The sequence below is a fragment of the Hemitrygon akajei genome, chromosome 24, assembly GCF_048418815.1.
Source record: "Hemitrygon akajei chromosome 24, sHemAka1.3, whole genome shotgun sequence".
NCBI lineage: Eukaryota > Metazoa > Chordata > Chondrichthyes > Myliobatiformes > Dasyatidae > Hemitrygon > Hemitrygon akajei.
In genome coordinates, this window is record NC_133147.1 from 46451278 (window position 1) to 46467778 (window position 16501).

The window sequence follows — 16501 nt, forward strand, 5'->3', positions numbered from 1 at the left end:
TTTTTTTGAAGTTAACAGCGTCATTGCAACCTAATGATATATCAGATCTCAACGGCCTGAAATGGGAAGTACATTTGAGTTTGTGAGCTTCCACCGAGTGGGACATAAAGGAATGGCTTCTTGTTGTTCTGGATACCATCAGTTTCAGTGTGTCTCTGATGATTCAGAAGGAATGGAAAGGAAGGGGGCAGAGCCAGCACTGCGAGTGAATGGTTTGAACTGAGATGAACAGGAGTTGGCAGCTAGACGGCACTGTCTGTAGTCTATAAGGAGACAATACGACATAAGCGTTGAAAGGGCTTCTAGAATGGCACAGGGTAGAGTTACAGGAGCATTATGACCTTGCCTGCAAGCAGGGGAAACGGACGCATCCCTGGTGGTTGTGAAACTATTGGGGTCCCTGCCACCACCAGGGACAAGAGCTGTTTACACTTTCTTATTTGCTTTTTACCTCTGTTGAACACTACATAGATATTGAATTATATTTATGAACTTATCCGGGACAATATTTTGTTTCATGTACTGTGTGTCATGTATGCTTTGTGTGATGTTCCGTGGTCCTGAGGAACGATGTTTCGTTTGCTTGTATCTATGTATCGCCATATGATAATAAACGTGAACATGAGAAGGAGAAATGTTAAATGACACGTATGAGTTAAATATATCATGCACTGCGTGATCATTGACTGGGATATGTTGCCAAACTGAGCCATAGACGGTGATAGAAAAGGAACAGTGTAAAATATATGGTCGGAGAGAAATGCAACCGGGGGTTAGGGTGACAGATGTATTTGCCTATGACAGATTTGAATGGAAACAGAGCCAGGCTACTTTTCCTGTGTGACAATCCTAAACACCAAAGAGCATAGAATTAAAGTAAGAAGGGAGAATTTCATAGAAGTCTTACGGCGCAATTGCTTTCACACAGAGACTGATGGATGCCAGCAACGCGTTACCGAGATAGCTGGTGCAGGTAGGTTGCAGCTGTGACGATTATGCCCTGTTTAGACAGGTAGACATATGAACTGTGTAATCTCCATTTTATACCGGCACATAGGGTTAGTCTGAAATGTTTGGATAAGAATTCTGAAATTGGCGGTGTTGTGCACGTTGAGGAAGTTTATCGAAAGTTTCGGCACGATGTATGCCAGTTGGGGATTTGGGAAGTAATATGGCAGATGAAGATTAATCTGTAATCAGTGCGCTGCTGCACACTATGTGTGGGGTGAGGCACCGTTAAAAGCAATCATAAAATATTTATTGAATGCACAATATACTTAGAAGCTTTGATGTACAGTAGGAACTTTGGCTGGACTTCCATGTCTTTCTGAATGTAAAATTGCACAGAGGTGTTGGTAAAGAAGGCGTATGCATCATTTCATTAATTGGTCGTAGTTTTACTGATGAGCATAGGAAGTCACAGCTGTGAAAACCATTGAACCTCGATTTCTACAACTTCCAATTCATTTCCAACACCGCTCCTCTCTTCTTTGGTTCTTCACTCTTTCCCCACTTATTGCCTCTCTCCCCTCCACTGCGCATTTCTTCCGCTTATTGCCCCTTCTCTTTCTACCGTGACTCATCCACTTATCCGATCTGATTCCTTATTCTACTCTTTGTTCTCCACTGATCACCTATTAAGCTATTACTTCACACCTCTCTCCTTTTCACTTCACTTTACCTGTCACATTCTAGATTGTAGGCACCCCTCGCCCCTGCCGCCCGCCATCTTGCTCTGGTTTCTTTCCCCTTCCTTTCCAGTATTGATGAAGGCTTCCGGAAAACTCGAATGTTTGTTCATTTATATAGATCCTGCCTGCTAATGAGTCCCTCCAGTATTTTGTCTGCGTTACTGCGGATGAATAGTATCTGCAGAATCTCTGGACCGCATAAATAATTGGGTTGGCCACGTTTGAGCCATCGTTTATTTGTCAGTCAAAGCAACCCTCAGATCAAGTAGAAACTGATCACGGAGACGCACATCAGCAGTTTAAGTTAGTGGTATTGTTGGCATCCCTTGCATAGGTCGAACGGCCTATTCTTCTGCTGTGCTGATCTGTGTTCAGTATTTTCACCCACGTGGTTATAAAATTGAGTTCAGTGCGGACAGCTGATAATAATATGAAGCTTGCTTTTTACAACGGAGCGGGAAATTGAGGGAGTTTGTTTCATTTTAACAATATTTTATTTTTATTGCTTATCGATGCAGCAGTGTAGTAGGGGTTTCCACCGGAAACTTCACCTCTTTGGAATGTGAATGCATTTGGAGGAAACCGGCGCCGACACCCGTAGAATGTACAACATTCATTGTGATGGCTTAGTAGCTGTGAGGCGACATGCGAATCACTCAGCTAATTGGTTCAACTACGTGGGCCGAGCCGATTTCTTAGCTGTTCGTTCCGAATACTTTATCTCAGAAAGCGGGTGAATGGAGATTTCACTACCTCCCCCATCTGCTGCCTGAACTTGCTCTGGGTCAACGCGTAAAGAGCCGTGTTTGTGCAGCAGCTCAGTAGCTGCAGCATGTAGCCTAGCTCCGACAAGGTCGAAGGTGGGGTCGTAGTCGCGCCCGTAATATACCCCACAGATGGTCGACGTAAATAAACCAAACGCTTCCACACAATGTGTACAACAAAAAGCATCCACAACACGATGAAATTCGCCGACACGACCAACAGTAAAATGAGCGACTTCCTACGGTTCTCCATTTCCGGGTCCTTGTTAATATCCCCTCTACTGCGACTCCAGAGTCTCTTCCGGGCTCTGCTCGCCACTAGCACTTGTCTGATGGTCAAAACATTGAGTAGAAGAATGACCACGAACGGGATGACAGGTGTAAAGAGGAAGTTGCCGAATTCAACTACGGTCCAGGACAAGGAGATCATGACAGAATATTTTGCTTGGCAAAACCAAGGCATGTTGGACATCCCATATATTCCCGAGAGCAAAAAATACCAGAATATGTTCTTTAAACAGCTCAACGTGGCCACAATCCCCAGAACCACAGCTGCCGTTCTCCCGGTGCAATATTTAGCTTTCAGATTCTGACAGCGAATAGCTACAAATCGGTCAAAGGTGAACATGACGGTGAACCAGACGGAACAGTCGTTGGCTGCGTAAAGTAGGGCGGCGTGGACATTGCACACGGGGATGTTCATCAGGAAAATAAACACTTCCCAATAAACAATCGTAATATGCCTCAATACCAGGTCTAAGATAACAACTAGGAGATCGGCTGTAGCCATGGCTATCAGATAACGAGTGACTCCTTTAGAAAGACCGCACTTTCCCCGGGACAGGACCACAATCGTCAGCACGTTCACTATTGGGATTGAAAGAAACACAAGCATGTCAGTGGGCAAGGAGCAAAGTCAGCAAAGTCACAGACACGAAATACGGAATCATGTTTTTGAACCCAGGCTTGTAGCCTGCAGCTTCCAGCATCGGCGATGTTTGCTGGGGACGAGGATTATAGCTCAGTGAAGTCGACAAAGAGCTGGAAAATAACATCACCGCGCTAAACAACAAACAGCTGAGAAGAAATGCTCACTGATTTCGTAACAGATGAATTTGGAATAGGGCTCGGTTTTAGTCATTGAATTGGAATTGCTTTACGATGACCAAAGTGGTATGAGAAGGTATCGGGAAACACGCGTCTCCACACTGCACCCAAAGATCAATTCATTACTCAGTGCATTGAGGCAGTGCTGTAATTTCAGCTCGAACTCTCAGGCTTCTTCAGCCAGTCCCTTAAATTTATACAAGCTCCCTCAACAGATATATGTTTTTAAATTCACTCCAAACTGCTGAATTCGATTATCTAAAACAGAAGGGTTGCAGACTCAGTTGATACTTTTAAATGCCAGCTCAGAACCTATTTATTTAACGTTGTTTTTAACCAACATCATTTTATCTATTCGTTTGTATTTTGAAAACACTTTGAAACTTCATCGTCTATATGAACAGTTCCCTTTAAATATTATTATTAATTATCCATTGACTGTGTGAACTAGAACATGTAATTAAACCCCTATCAATCAGACCACTTTATCCTGTGACCAGTACTTCCAATTCTGTCCTCTGCGATTCGGTAAACGGGAACGTACCCGGAAATGCAACCAAAGCGAGAACGGGATAGTAGACGGGCTGAATTGTCTTGAGTAAATACGAGATCCGTGTGTCTGCTGTGATCCAAGGATTTTTCGAAAAAATATAGGGAGCCAGGCTAAAGACACCCTTCCCCGTCGCTGGAACATTCGATTTTCCTATTCCTCGATCCCGAACCATTTTCTGTCACTGTCCCCAGATTAACTTCCGCGACCGGCGCTTCGCACGCTGCAGATCCAGCCAATCACATAAAATCCCACTTTTATGTTTGCAACTCTCTAATTCTTGTCTTCCGCTGTCGAGCCACTGCGGCCGTGTGTGACGGAGGCCTTGCTCTCGCTAGCACTGTGAACCTTCATCGAAAGCATCAATTTTAAACAGAGCTGAGAATTCCCCAGTGACACAACCAGGTTACGAGCAGACTGGTCTTAATTACTCAAAAAAAAAACATCTACGGTTAACCCCTTTGAATCCGGACCGCTGTAGAAACACGCAAACCGAAGCATTTAAAGGGGTGTTGATGTCCAGGATGTACATCCACCGATACCGTACATTCATTCTGCATCATCTCGCAGGAGACACAAAAGTATGAAAGCACGTACCATCAGGCTCAGGAACAGCATCAATCACGCCGTTATAAAAATATACAACTCTTCAGCCGGATGATTAGATGGACTTTTGATATCGCAATCTGCCTCGCTCTGACTTTGCAATTTGTTGTTAGCCAGAGCCGCACCCGCACTGTAACTGCAGCACTTTTTTCTGCATTCTCTCATTGTACTACCTGGAACCTCAATGCACTGTGGTAATGATTTTTTTCTATGTTTTGTTTGCGTTTTTTCGATGCATTGAATGCAGAGCAAAAACTATTTCGTTCTTCTTTACACTTGCGAATACAAATGATATGAATCACTTTCGAATCTTGAATAATAAACCCATTTACCTATTGACCACTGTGCAGTTGGATGGACCAATAGGAACAGGGAGCTGCCTGCAGGACTGATGGAGTCGTGACGTGTGATCTGCAGTCTACGAACGTTCAGCAGTCTCTTCAGAGTGAAAGACTCAGATGAGATCCTTTCCATTGATCTAAATCCGGGAAATTCGCTGTATCTAATCTGAAGTCACTGCGTGGGCGAAGGAGGAGTGGATATTCTGTTTCGATGAGGGTCACTTCGGAAATTATGCTGGGATGAATTGCTTTAGGAAAGGGATTTGGACCAAATCAGTATTAAAGCCCTGCATATTTTATCGCGTTTTACTGCGGGTCCACTCACCTGAAATTATGATAACCCACAAAGAATGCTGAAGGGGTTCGGCAGGTCAGTCAACCTCCATGGAGGTGAACAACGAGTGGATGTTTCAGGTCGAGACCATTTTAAACACAGCTGTGAAAAAGACAGGAGTGAAGGAGGGACATGCCAATATAAGAATTTTGGGGAGGCGATAAGGAGTACAGACTGGTGGCCAAGTGAGCGGTTAGATGGTTGGATGGGGAAGAGGGATGAAGTAAATACGTTGTAGTTGATAGTTGAAAACATTAAGACCTGTAGAATAAATAACCTGAGAAAACAGGGGCATAAACCATGAGAGAAATGGAAGGCTGTACTCACAAGTGGGAGATGCTCTGCTGGTGAGGCGATGAAGGAAGAGTAGTGTCAGAATGGATAATTGAAGATAAGTGAACGGGAGCGGAGAAAATAATTGGAAAACATTAAATCCATGACATAATTTTTATGCACCCATCAAGTCAAAAAACAAAAGATCCGCGATTAAACCCGTCTGTACATCTCATAAGTTGATATATTTCGTTCGATTCAGCTCGCAGGGAAAACTGAGACCAGCTTCTCCAATATTTCGACGTAACCCTTCGTCAAAATGTCTGGATATTAACTCTGCTCTAGTTTATGGCTTAAAACCCGGATTCGTCCTCTCCGTTCCCATCACTATCTGAAAATTAACATTCAATCGTACAGGATTAGGGGACTGCTGATTAGTCTTGTAAAAAGGGATAGAAGCTGTCTCTAAGCCTGATTAATTTTTCTTCTGATGGGATAGAGGAGCAGAGAGAATGTCTGGAGTTCAAGGATATGAGACCTGCGCTTTACTATGAAGAGGGGTGTGCAGACTGAGATTCTGAAGTGCAGACAAGTTGACCAAATTGACCGGTCTACGATAGAACGGGAAGCAGCGTCAGCGTTTGCTATGTCAGCCTGCAAACACCCCTCGTTTCGGGAGTGTGGTACGAACCAGACATCAGTGCACTGCAGGGCTGTGTTGCGCTGACTGTGTACATACGGGAAACCAGTACATATGGGCAAGGTGTCGGGAGTTGTGTGCACGTACCTGACGCCGGTCAACAGGGGAACAATTTTGAGGATACACGCCAGTACACCATCGAGCCTGAGGGGAAACCTGTGGACAGTGAAACCCAGTGATGGAGCATAGGGAGGCGTGTGGAAACACTGGACAACGGAACACTGGTAAACGCGTTTGGATCGCCCTCATATATGGTGATTTGTTGCCAGCTTTGATCCAGTCAGCGATAATGTTATCTCGGCAAACTTAAATATGGCATGGGAGCTATTGAATATGAAGCAGATTAAGCAGTGGGCTCAGCCCACAGTCTTTTGTGGCACCTGTTGTGACGGAAATTGTGCAGGTGATATTGTTCACAATCCGAACTGAGCATGTGCCGACCAATTACACCCATCTGATCAATTAACCTATTAACCAATACGCATTTGGAATGTGGGAGGGAACCTGAGCAAACAGAGGAGACCCACGTCGTCTCGCGTCGAACGTACAAATTAACAAACGGCCGTGGGGTCTGAATCCGCGTCGTTAGCGGCTCAATAAGCTGGGATAACCGATACGCCAGCAGGTTCAGGTAGGTGCCAGGCGCGGGTTTGTCAGCTTCTCTCCTCGCTGAGTGTGTCTCACAATGCAGATGAACAGAGATTTCAGCACCTCCGTCATCTGCTCACTGAACTTCTTCTGAGTCATAGCGTTAAGAGCCGTGTTTGTGCGGCAGCTCAGGAGCTGCAGCATGTAGCCTAGCTCCCTTGTGGTCGAATATGGGAATACAACCACAAACATTGAATACGCCAAATATGCTATAGCGAAAATCAACAATCGCGTCCACACAGTGTGCATTATTAAAAGGGTCCACAACACTATGAAATTTCCCGGCACGACCAACAGGAAAATGAGCGACTTCTTACGGCTCTGCATCTCCGGGTCTTTGGAACTATCCCCATTGCTGTGACCCGGAGTCTCCTCCGGGCTCTGCTCGCCACTATCACGTGTCTAATGGTTAAAGCATTGGGCAGTAGAATGACCACAAACGGAAACACAGACGTCAGGGGGTTGCTACTGAACTCGACTACTGTCCAGGCCATTGAGATCAGCACACCTCATCATGCTTGGCAAAACCAAGGGACTTTATTAAGCTGGTATTTTCCTGAGAGCACAACATACCAGAAAATGTTCTTTAAACAGCTTAGCACGACCGTAGCACCAGGATAACTGTAGCTGTTCTTTCGGTGCATTAGTTAGTTTTCAGCGTCTGGCAGCGAATAGCCACAAATCGGTCAAAGGTGAACATGACGGTGAACCAGACGGAACAGTCGTTGCCTGCGTTAAGGAGGACGGCGTGGACGTTACACACAGGGATGTTCTTCAGGAAATTAAACGCTTCGCCATAAACAACCGGAATCTGCCTCAGTACCAGGTCGAAGATAACAACCAGAAGATCCGCCATTGCCATGGCCATCAAGTAGCGGGAGAGGCTTTTAGAAAGACCGCAATTTCCCCGGGACAGGACCGCAATCCTCAGCACGGTCACTGTCGGGATGGTAATAAAAACATGAATGTCAGTGGGCAAGGAGCAAAATCAGATTCACAGACTGGGGACATGGCTGTATTAAAGAGTTCCGAATTGCGGGATCACCAGACCAGGAAACAGTGAAGTTGGGGGAAATTACTCCAACCACAATGCAGATAGCAGTGACTTATGGAACAAATCTACCAAGTTGGCGACGTGCCAGTAACTTAAAATAACGTCGATAAATAAAGAATAAATTGATCCTTTACCGACCCATTAGTTTAACTATTGCTTACTGACTAACATTCTGCTTTCTTTACTATATTTCCTGCTTCACCAGTTGCTTCTGCGGGTCTTTAAATTTTAAACAATCTCTCTCAAACGTTAATTAGGAGATCAACCTTTTAGGAACTATGCACCTAAACAGTGGAACTAGCTATCTAAAACTGTAAGGGATGCCGACTCTCTTAACGCTTTTAAACGCCAGCTCAGAACGTATTTATTTATCTTGCTTTTGCCGAACATCAGTTTTCCTTTTTTTGTTATGCACAGGGGTTTCTTGGTTTCCAATTTTTGTTTCACGTTTGAATTTTATCTCATGATAAAACACTTTGAACTACATCGTGTGTGTACAATTCTCTATAAATAGTCAGATTATTTTTAAATAAAACGAAAGTAAACAACTCTTAAAATAGTTATTTTAACTATTTGATAATTATTTGAGTTCGTTATTTGGTCATTGTAAAACTGTTCTGTGATACGCCTTGGGTTAAATAGATGGGTTGATGGGCTACGCCGGCTCCTTGGTCTGGAAGGGCCTGTTCCCCATTGTATTGCTAAATAAATAAATTAGATAGGATATAAATAGATAGATAGAAACAAAAAAAAATCCTTATCATTTTTATCAACTGATGAGGAGAATTGAGCTCTCTCTCTTAGAGAGAAATGAACACCGATTATTCAAGGTTTCTATTGTGTGAAAGATTCCCTCCATAGATCACTACAAATCTATCGTAGACAATACCATGTGTGTATGGTGTGTGTCGTTTAAGCATGCCTGGATCGAGTGAACGTGGAAGCCTTGTTATCATGTTACCGTTTGGAAGAGAGTTCAGGGAACAGCCTGAGAATAAAAGGACGTCCCTTCAAAAGTGAGGTGGAGAGGCAATTCTTCAACCGGAAATTGGGTGATCGGTGGAATTCGCTGTCACAGCGGGACGTGTATGCTGAGCCATTGCTTTATTTGCACTGATATTTTTGGCCTTAGATGACCAGCTGACAAAGAAGGATGGCACTTGCATTGTTACTGGTTATGAATGCTGCACCTGCATTCCTGACGAGCCGGGGAACATCACTCAGCAAGTTGACAACACTTGAGAGTTCATGTATAAGATTAAGTGGGGAACCAGCTCATTGGCTATTACAGTCCGGGGGAATGGTAGTGGCTTTTTGGGGGGACAGGGAAGCTGGTGGGGTACTACCGTACACTCGGGTTGCCTATTGGGTTTACGGTACTGATATTGTAGATGTGTTTCCTGGTAGCTTATTGGGAATTCGTGAGGGTCATACTCGTCTGAGGGTCGCGACATTCCCGGGGAGGGAATGTAGTGACATGTCCTGTGGAGGCGTGGCATTCTTTTGCTGATCGAAATCAGCTTCCGTTGTGTCGATCGTGATTGGCCTGTTTAAAAACTGCCGCTGCTCTTCCCATTGGTTCGCTTGCGTGCCATGGTACCGCGTGTCCCGGTACCGCGTGCCCCAGTTCAAAAGTATCAGGAGTATAAAGAATAGATCGTGTGACAGATTCGACAATTTTCGATTTGTTCCCAGACATACTGCACAAAACCCTTGGGAAGACGTGCTCTGTGCTCACATTTAACTAAATATTTGTTTGTTAAATAACTACTTCTGTAGTTTGTCCAGCTTGTGGGAACTTAAATAATTGTTTGAATATTTTACTGTTTGTAAATAAATGGGTTATATATTTATCCGGAGCCAGTGATTTTGGTCTCAGTCACAAACCCGTGAAGCTGCTTCAACGTAACCGCGATGTATTTCAAAACAAATTAAGGGAAAATATCAAAATTGTTAATTATCATGGTACCGATGCGTTCGTTTTCATGTTTCAGTGGAAATGGACGATCTCTATCACCTTCTAAGTCTGGACTTGCAAGGCATCTAACAGAAAATCTCCATGAAGGATTGCGTGATCTGCTGAGAGGATCGTTGGGGAATCATTCCCTCCCATTGGAAATATTTGTCAGGAGCATTCGGTACACAGTGCTATTGATATTGTAAAGGATTCTTCGTGCCCGTCTCACAATCTCTTTGACACCAACCCACACTATTAGGCAGTAGATACAGTAGTATTAGGACAATGTCTGATATGATGGGAAGTAGCTTATTCCCTCAGTTCGTGAATGTACTGAACTCTCTAGCACTCTCTTCACGTATGAAGAGTCCGCCAGGTTAGATTGTTTATTTTTATAACTTGTGTCGTAAATGCAGCTTGAGCTAAATTTCAATCTGGTGATATACATTTCACTATTAGATAAACTGCTGCTGTAAAAAAAGTAATTGTCATTATCAGCATTTTCTGTAACGGCAGAACAAGGCCCTTACAGACGCAAGCCAGCATACCAAAGTCTTGTTCACCGCTCTCTCGACATGTAAATTCATATGCACTGAGGCTTTTTTTCTCTGATCAACACTCTAAGGGTTTTGCTGCGTTGGGTAAAATTCCTATTTTGGGATGACTTTACACAATGCCATATTCTGCGCTTGTTTGAGGTAGAATCTGTCTGCGATACCTCGGCCCACGTAACCCAGCTTCCCAAGAACCGAATGGAACTCTTGATAAACTTCTTTAGTGTTTATGGTAGTTAAGAGTAGTCTGCAAACCTACTCACCACGGCTTGTGTATTCTCATCCCTCTGGATAATATCGATGACAGGCCAAGCAACGTCCAGAGCCGTACACCACCAATCACGGACCGCCAGTCCGAGAAACAACGTTTCACGATAAATGCTTTAATGCTTTATATCATTACGCCAAATATATACTTCATCATCTGCACACACAGAATGCTGCAGGAACTCAGTGGATCAGACAACAACTGAGGAAATGACGTTTTTGGCCGAGACCTTTTTTCAGCACTATCAACGAAGGGGATAGACGTTAAAATAAAAAAAAAGTGGGTAAAGGGGAAGGAAGGCAATCAAGTAGGTGATAGTCAGGTGAAATCAGGTGGGTAAGGTGACGGTCTAGAGAAGAATGAATCTGATCGGAGTGGAGAGTGGACCATGGGGGGAAAGCAAGAAGGAGAGGCACAATGGGGAGGTTAAAGGCAGGTGGAGGGAAGAGTTAAGAGGCTGGACTGAGGACAACCAGTTCACAATACAGCTTAAAAATGGAGGCCATAGTGCAGCTTCACAGAATGGCACGTCCATTCCTTCAACCGGCTGTCAAGAACGAAGACAATCCCTTTGTGATATAAAGATAACGGGAATAATTACCTCCCGGATTCACACACTCTATACCGACAATCATCTCTTCTATTTTATAAGAACGTCATTCTATCCAGCTTTTGCCAGGTCCTCTCCCTCAGTATTCCCTCCAATATACGATGACGGACTGCTTGTGCTGAAGGTCCGTAACGTGCCCTTGCTACCTTTCTTAAAGAACAGAGCCTCCAGTCGCCGTGAATTACACCAGCAGGCAAAGATAAAGGAAATAACTCAAACAGGGCCTCTGGGATATCTTCTCTAGACTTCAAAAATCCAACAATGTTCTCCATTAGGGAGTGGTGATGCATCCACTTTAATGTTTTTTATTGATTGTAAATAATTTCCGCCATGGGAATGGAAATGTTGTCTAAATCAATGCACTTATTGCCATTATTTTTGAGCAACTATGACTTCAACATTAGCAATCCCACCTATCTTCTATGGGTAGAGACATAGGTCTGATCGCTAAGATTTTTATTCTTTTCCCTGTCATAATTATACTCCGAGTGTCGCCATAGAACTTTTTAATGTTACTGGCAGATCCATCGCTTGCCTTCTGGTTTCCATGTTGAGAGAATTATTCATCATTATGTAGTCAAGAGGTGAATAGAAAAGGTAGGAAGCGAGAGTAGGGAAAGCACTTCACAAAATGGAGGCCGCAGAGCAGCTCCACAGAAAGACAGCTCCATTCCTTCAAGCTCATGGCAAGAACAAAGACAATTAGTTTGTCTACTTCTACTGTCCTTGACTCATTGGAATTCACATAAATATTTTCTGCTCAAAATATACCTTACTCTTGATCAAACAATATTTATCTTAGGATGATTATTCTCCTCATTATGTTGACTATGCATGGATCAGCCCTGGACGCCCAACAATTTACATTATATAAAATAGAGGTAACTTTTATGTAGCTCCTGAATTCACACAATCAATATCGGCAACCGTCTCCTCTGTTTCAGAAGAACATAATCCTCGTAATCAGAGGGTTTTCTATCCACGTTGCTGTCGTGCTTGTCCTTCAGAAATCCATTAGTTCTTTATGTCAGATGGATTGGCCAGTGGCTCGGTAACTTGCGGTGGCTACTCTTGAAACGACTCTTAAAACCCCACCCTTCCACAACATTTACACATTGCTTCTTTCCATTAAGAAACACTCAACAGACCGCTGTCCGATGCTGCCCAATTTCACCACAATTACTCCTCTCAAAGTTAACTATGGACCGGTCCTTACACCTTCCAAGACTATCGTATAACACATAGAATTATGGTCATTAGTGCCGTGGAGGCAAGTTCATGTTCAGGAAAGGCGAAGTCTACGGGACTAAAAGCAGACAGAACATCCGGAGTGGACCCGCAAAGGCGGTTGGACGTCACTGTACATCCTTCCACAAGTCCCTGCAGCCAAGCTAGTGCCAAACTTATTGCTACGCTTGGTTTTGCTCCGTTGAGTCCGAGAGAGGGGTCTTGACGACTCGGCACCCCAGTATCTCCAGACCCCCAGTCTAGGTTTGTACCTTGGAAATCGTGTGGAAAAATCTAAAGTCATTGGGCCACTAACCCTCTTTCAGTCGGGATCAGAGGAATCTGATGCTGCAATAGCGGTGCTTGTTTTAAGAAGAGGAACACGTCATACTTGGGGTACATAGCTGGCAACGTTCCAGTCTGAGGGTCCAGGGAGTGTGTACACGAGCTGACAGACGTCGTCCAGCCACTGTGAATAGTTGACAGAGCTAGGTTGCTCATCCAGGATATAGAAAGGCAAATGGGCAACTGACATCACAAGCAATACTACCTACCCTGTTTTCGGGCTCTTTTCCCCATTCCCATCAGCAAGCAGGCTGCTTAGCATCCCCGCCAGGACAACCAAACTCAAACACAGTTTCCTTCCTCAAACAGTGAGGCTGATAATCTCCTACAGCTATTAACCTACAACACCCCCCCCCCCCAAATTCTCGATCACCACTACTTTATCAATTCTTGTCAGTCACCTCATGTTCAAGCACTCCTGTATCTAGCATTGCTTTGTGGACACATAATTAATCCATGTATATGATTTACATTGATTGTGTTTTTATTATGTTTCTTACACTGTTGTGGTTTTCGTGTCGCATCGGATCTGAAGTAACGCTTATTTCGTCTCCTTTACGCGTGTGTACCTTAAATTTCATCAATCGTGAATTTTGAACAAACCTGTGTTTTGAGGTCACATTAATTATTATAGAACGGACTAATTCCAAAATGCCGAGAGCTCGGTGGTGACAACAGCACGTCTTACTTTGCAGCCCACAAGGAATGTTGGAGGAACTCAACAAGTCAGGAAAAGTTGATGGTGGGACAGAAGCGAGAATATCCAGTAAGTAGTAGATGCCCGTGCCAGGGTACATACTGGGGTTATCTGATTCTAGCAGATATGAATTCAAGTGGGATACATTTTTCAGCTCTTATTGTAAATTACAAGCAGGAAATTACACACGCTGGCCCACAGAATAAGAGTAGTTGGCAAAGTTGTCAGGAGACGTTTACTGCATCAGCCAAATGCTAAGACAATAGGGTTGCGTTAATTGTCTGCATCACACCAGGCATCTGTGAACATAATTAATTTACACCATTGTAAGTAAGTTCAGTGAAGCCGGCAGGCCAGGCTGATATTGTCACTTCGCACATCGAACATGGTTCCAGGTAGAGGCAATCAATGGTGAGGCCAATTTATGTAGTCAGCGACGCAGCTTCACAAGAACCAATCTTAGACGTCTGGATCTCCGCCTTCAGCAATTTTAGAATACTTGTGTCAATTAGTTTGTCCCAACAGCGGTCTTTCAACATTTGGAGGTTTCTCCCAGTGTAATGCAAAGGAAACATTTGTCAACATAAAGTATCGAAGGCAACAAACTCTTGGTCACTATTGTATTGAAACACATGCTGCTGTCAGTTATCTTCAAGGTATAAAAAGTGATGTGCTTTTGACCTTGCGAAAATCTACCGAATGAATCTCCAAATGAATGTCGCTTGTTCTGATGCATAAAGAGTTTTATATCTGCAGATGCAGTTTCTCTCCAATAACACTGGAAAACATTTTTTTTTTCAAAAGTGTTGCTTCCTCAGAATTTTTTTTGTTTATGATAGACGGCTTGAAGATGTACAGAAATATAATTTCAGACTACTTGTATGAGGTAGGAATTTGGAGAAACAACAAATCACGTTTTATTGAATATAATATGTTTAATTGCATAATATGCTGATGCATTGCAATAGTTCAATTAAGCTAAAATATTTTGTTAATGATTTTCATTTGTACTCAGTGTCTGAGGTTTCTCGCTTAAGTGTCTAACAGTAATTCGCCAGCATTGATTTATTCCTGTTACCCTGATATCTTTTCTCCATGACCGCAATGTCCTGGTGAAACCTTTTACCATGCATGTCACGAACAGCACCAAAATTTGCAGGGAAGAAGTCTAAATGGGATTGCAGAAAATTAATCTTTAATGACCAGTTACATTTCATGGTTTTATACGCTTGAAGAATGCTTTCAACCAGCTGCTTGCAGTTTGGTGCTCTGTAGATGCCGCGAAAAATTTCAACAACTTCTTTGAATGCCTTGCATGTGATTTTCTCCGGTCCCACTAGAAATTTATCAAATTGCCTGTCATTGATGACCTGTTTGATTTGTGGACCAACAAAATGCTTTCCTTAATCTTGGCATCAGATATTCTGGGACAAGATTAGACAAGATAGGAAACATTCCAGCTTACATTGTAGGCAACATTTTAATTGACTTGAATTAAGAATTGAAATAATAAACATAGTTTTGTTAAAAATGGTGGGTGATATGGAAATTTCATGGTAACGTTCATGATCAGTAGCCCAAAATTCACAAGATACACCTAAACGTACTCAGGAAGCAAAATCTTTGCTGTCCTGTGTAACATAGCAAAAATAAAAAGAAAGGGGTCGGAAATGGTCAAAATAGAAAAGGGAGTAGTGGGTGCCTGCATGAAGACTAATGCATGTCTGGGCTGGACACATTATACTGGAGATGTTGGTAGATACCTAATAAACATTCAAATGGCTCTTAAATGGGCACAGGATTGTAAAGGAAATGGAAGGTTATGATATTGTGCAGAGAACAAGGATTAAATTAGTTGGCCATTTAATTACTAATGCCATCAGTTGGGCCGCACATTGCTGGCTGAATGGCCTGTTCATTTACTGTACTCCTCTGAGGTCTATTTTGCAGAGTCAGTCTATTTTTCTCTGGTGGAGTTGTCTACACCGAGGCGTAGATTCGATGGGAATGACTGTGAAAACCACTCAGGGTATCATCGAGGTCTCCGTACAATCCCTCCCTACTCCAAACGCCAGCTACTTCGGAAATTTACCGGCAGCATTTTAGAGAAAGTGCCCGAAGAATTGCAGTTCTTGTCTCCTTGCCTGATGAAGGACATATAGACTTTGGAGACGGAGCACAGGAGGTTCACCAGTTGATTCCAGAGATGAGGAGGTTAGACAATGAGGAGAGGTTGAGTCGCCTGGTATTGTACTGAATTCAGAAGGATGAGAGGAGATTTATAGAAACATAGAACATTATGAAAGGGATAGATAAGGTAGAATCAGGAAAATTGATAACATTGGTAGGTGAAACTAGAACTAGGGTTCACATTGTTTAGATTTGGGTGAGTAAACATGAGGAGGTACTACTTTTCCCAAAGAGCGGTGAATCTGTTGGGCGTGGTTAGAGTATTTACTTATAATAGGATTATATAGACCACAGAGTCAGAATATTTTCCCTGGGTGGAAACGTTAAACTATAGAGAGTTTGGAATTGAAATGAGAAGGGGATCACTTAAAGGAGACTTGCAGTGCAATTGCTTTCACACGGGGAGTGACGGACGCTTGGAACGCACAGCCAGAATTGACAAGTTCCTTGCAAAAGCGACGATTAGGTGATGTTTAGATAGATACAATAATTATGTAATATCCCCCAAACGTATGCATATAGATAGGGTAATTTTAAAATATCGGGTTATGTATGCAGGAATTGCCAGATGTTGAGGGAAGTTCT

General features: G+C 43.2%; 1 protein-coding gene across 1 annotated transcript; it reads right to left on the reverse strand.

Moving 5' to 3' along the window:
* Positions 1-2408: 2408 nt before the first annotated feature.
* LOC140715708 (probable G-protein coupled receptor 139) lies at positions 2409-4287 on the reverse strand. Its single transcript, XM_073028079.1, has 2 exons — positions 4107-4287; positions 2409-3322 (listed from the first exon to the last, which is right to left on the reverse strand). The coding sequence occupies exons 1-2, from the start codon at positions 4285-4287 to the stop codon at positions 2409-2411; spliced, it is 1095 nt and encodes a 364-aa protein (XP_072884180.1).
* Positions 4288-16501: the final 12214 nt, after the last annotated feature.

What these genes read in the sequence shown, in the direction of transcription:
- LOC140715708 (XM_073028079.1), bottom strand. Translation starts at nt 4,287, where the DNA reads ATGGTTCGGGATCGAGGAATAGGAAAATCGAATGTTCCAGCGACGGGG. An exon ending in CGCTTTGGTTGCATTTCCGG is followed by an intron (nt 3,323 to 4,106) that starts GTACGTTCCCGT and finishes CAATCCCAATAG; the next exon opens with TGAACGTGCTGACGATTGTG.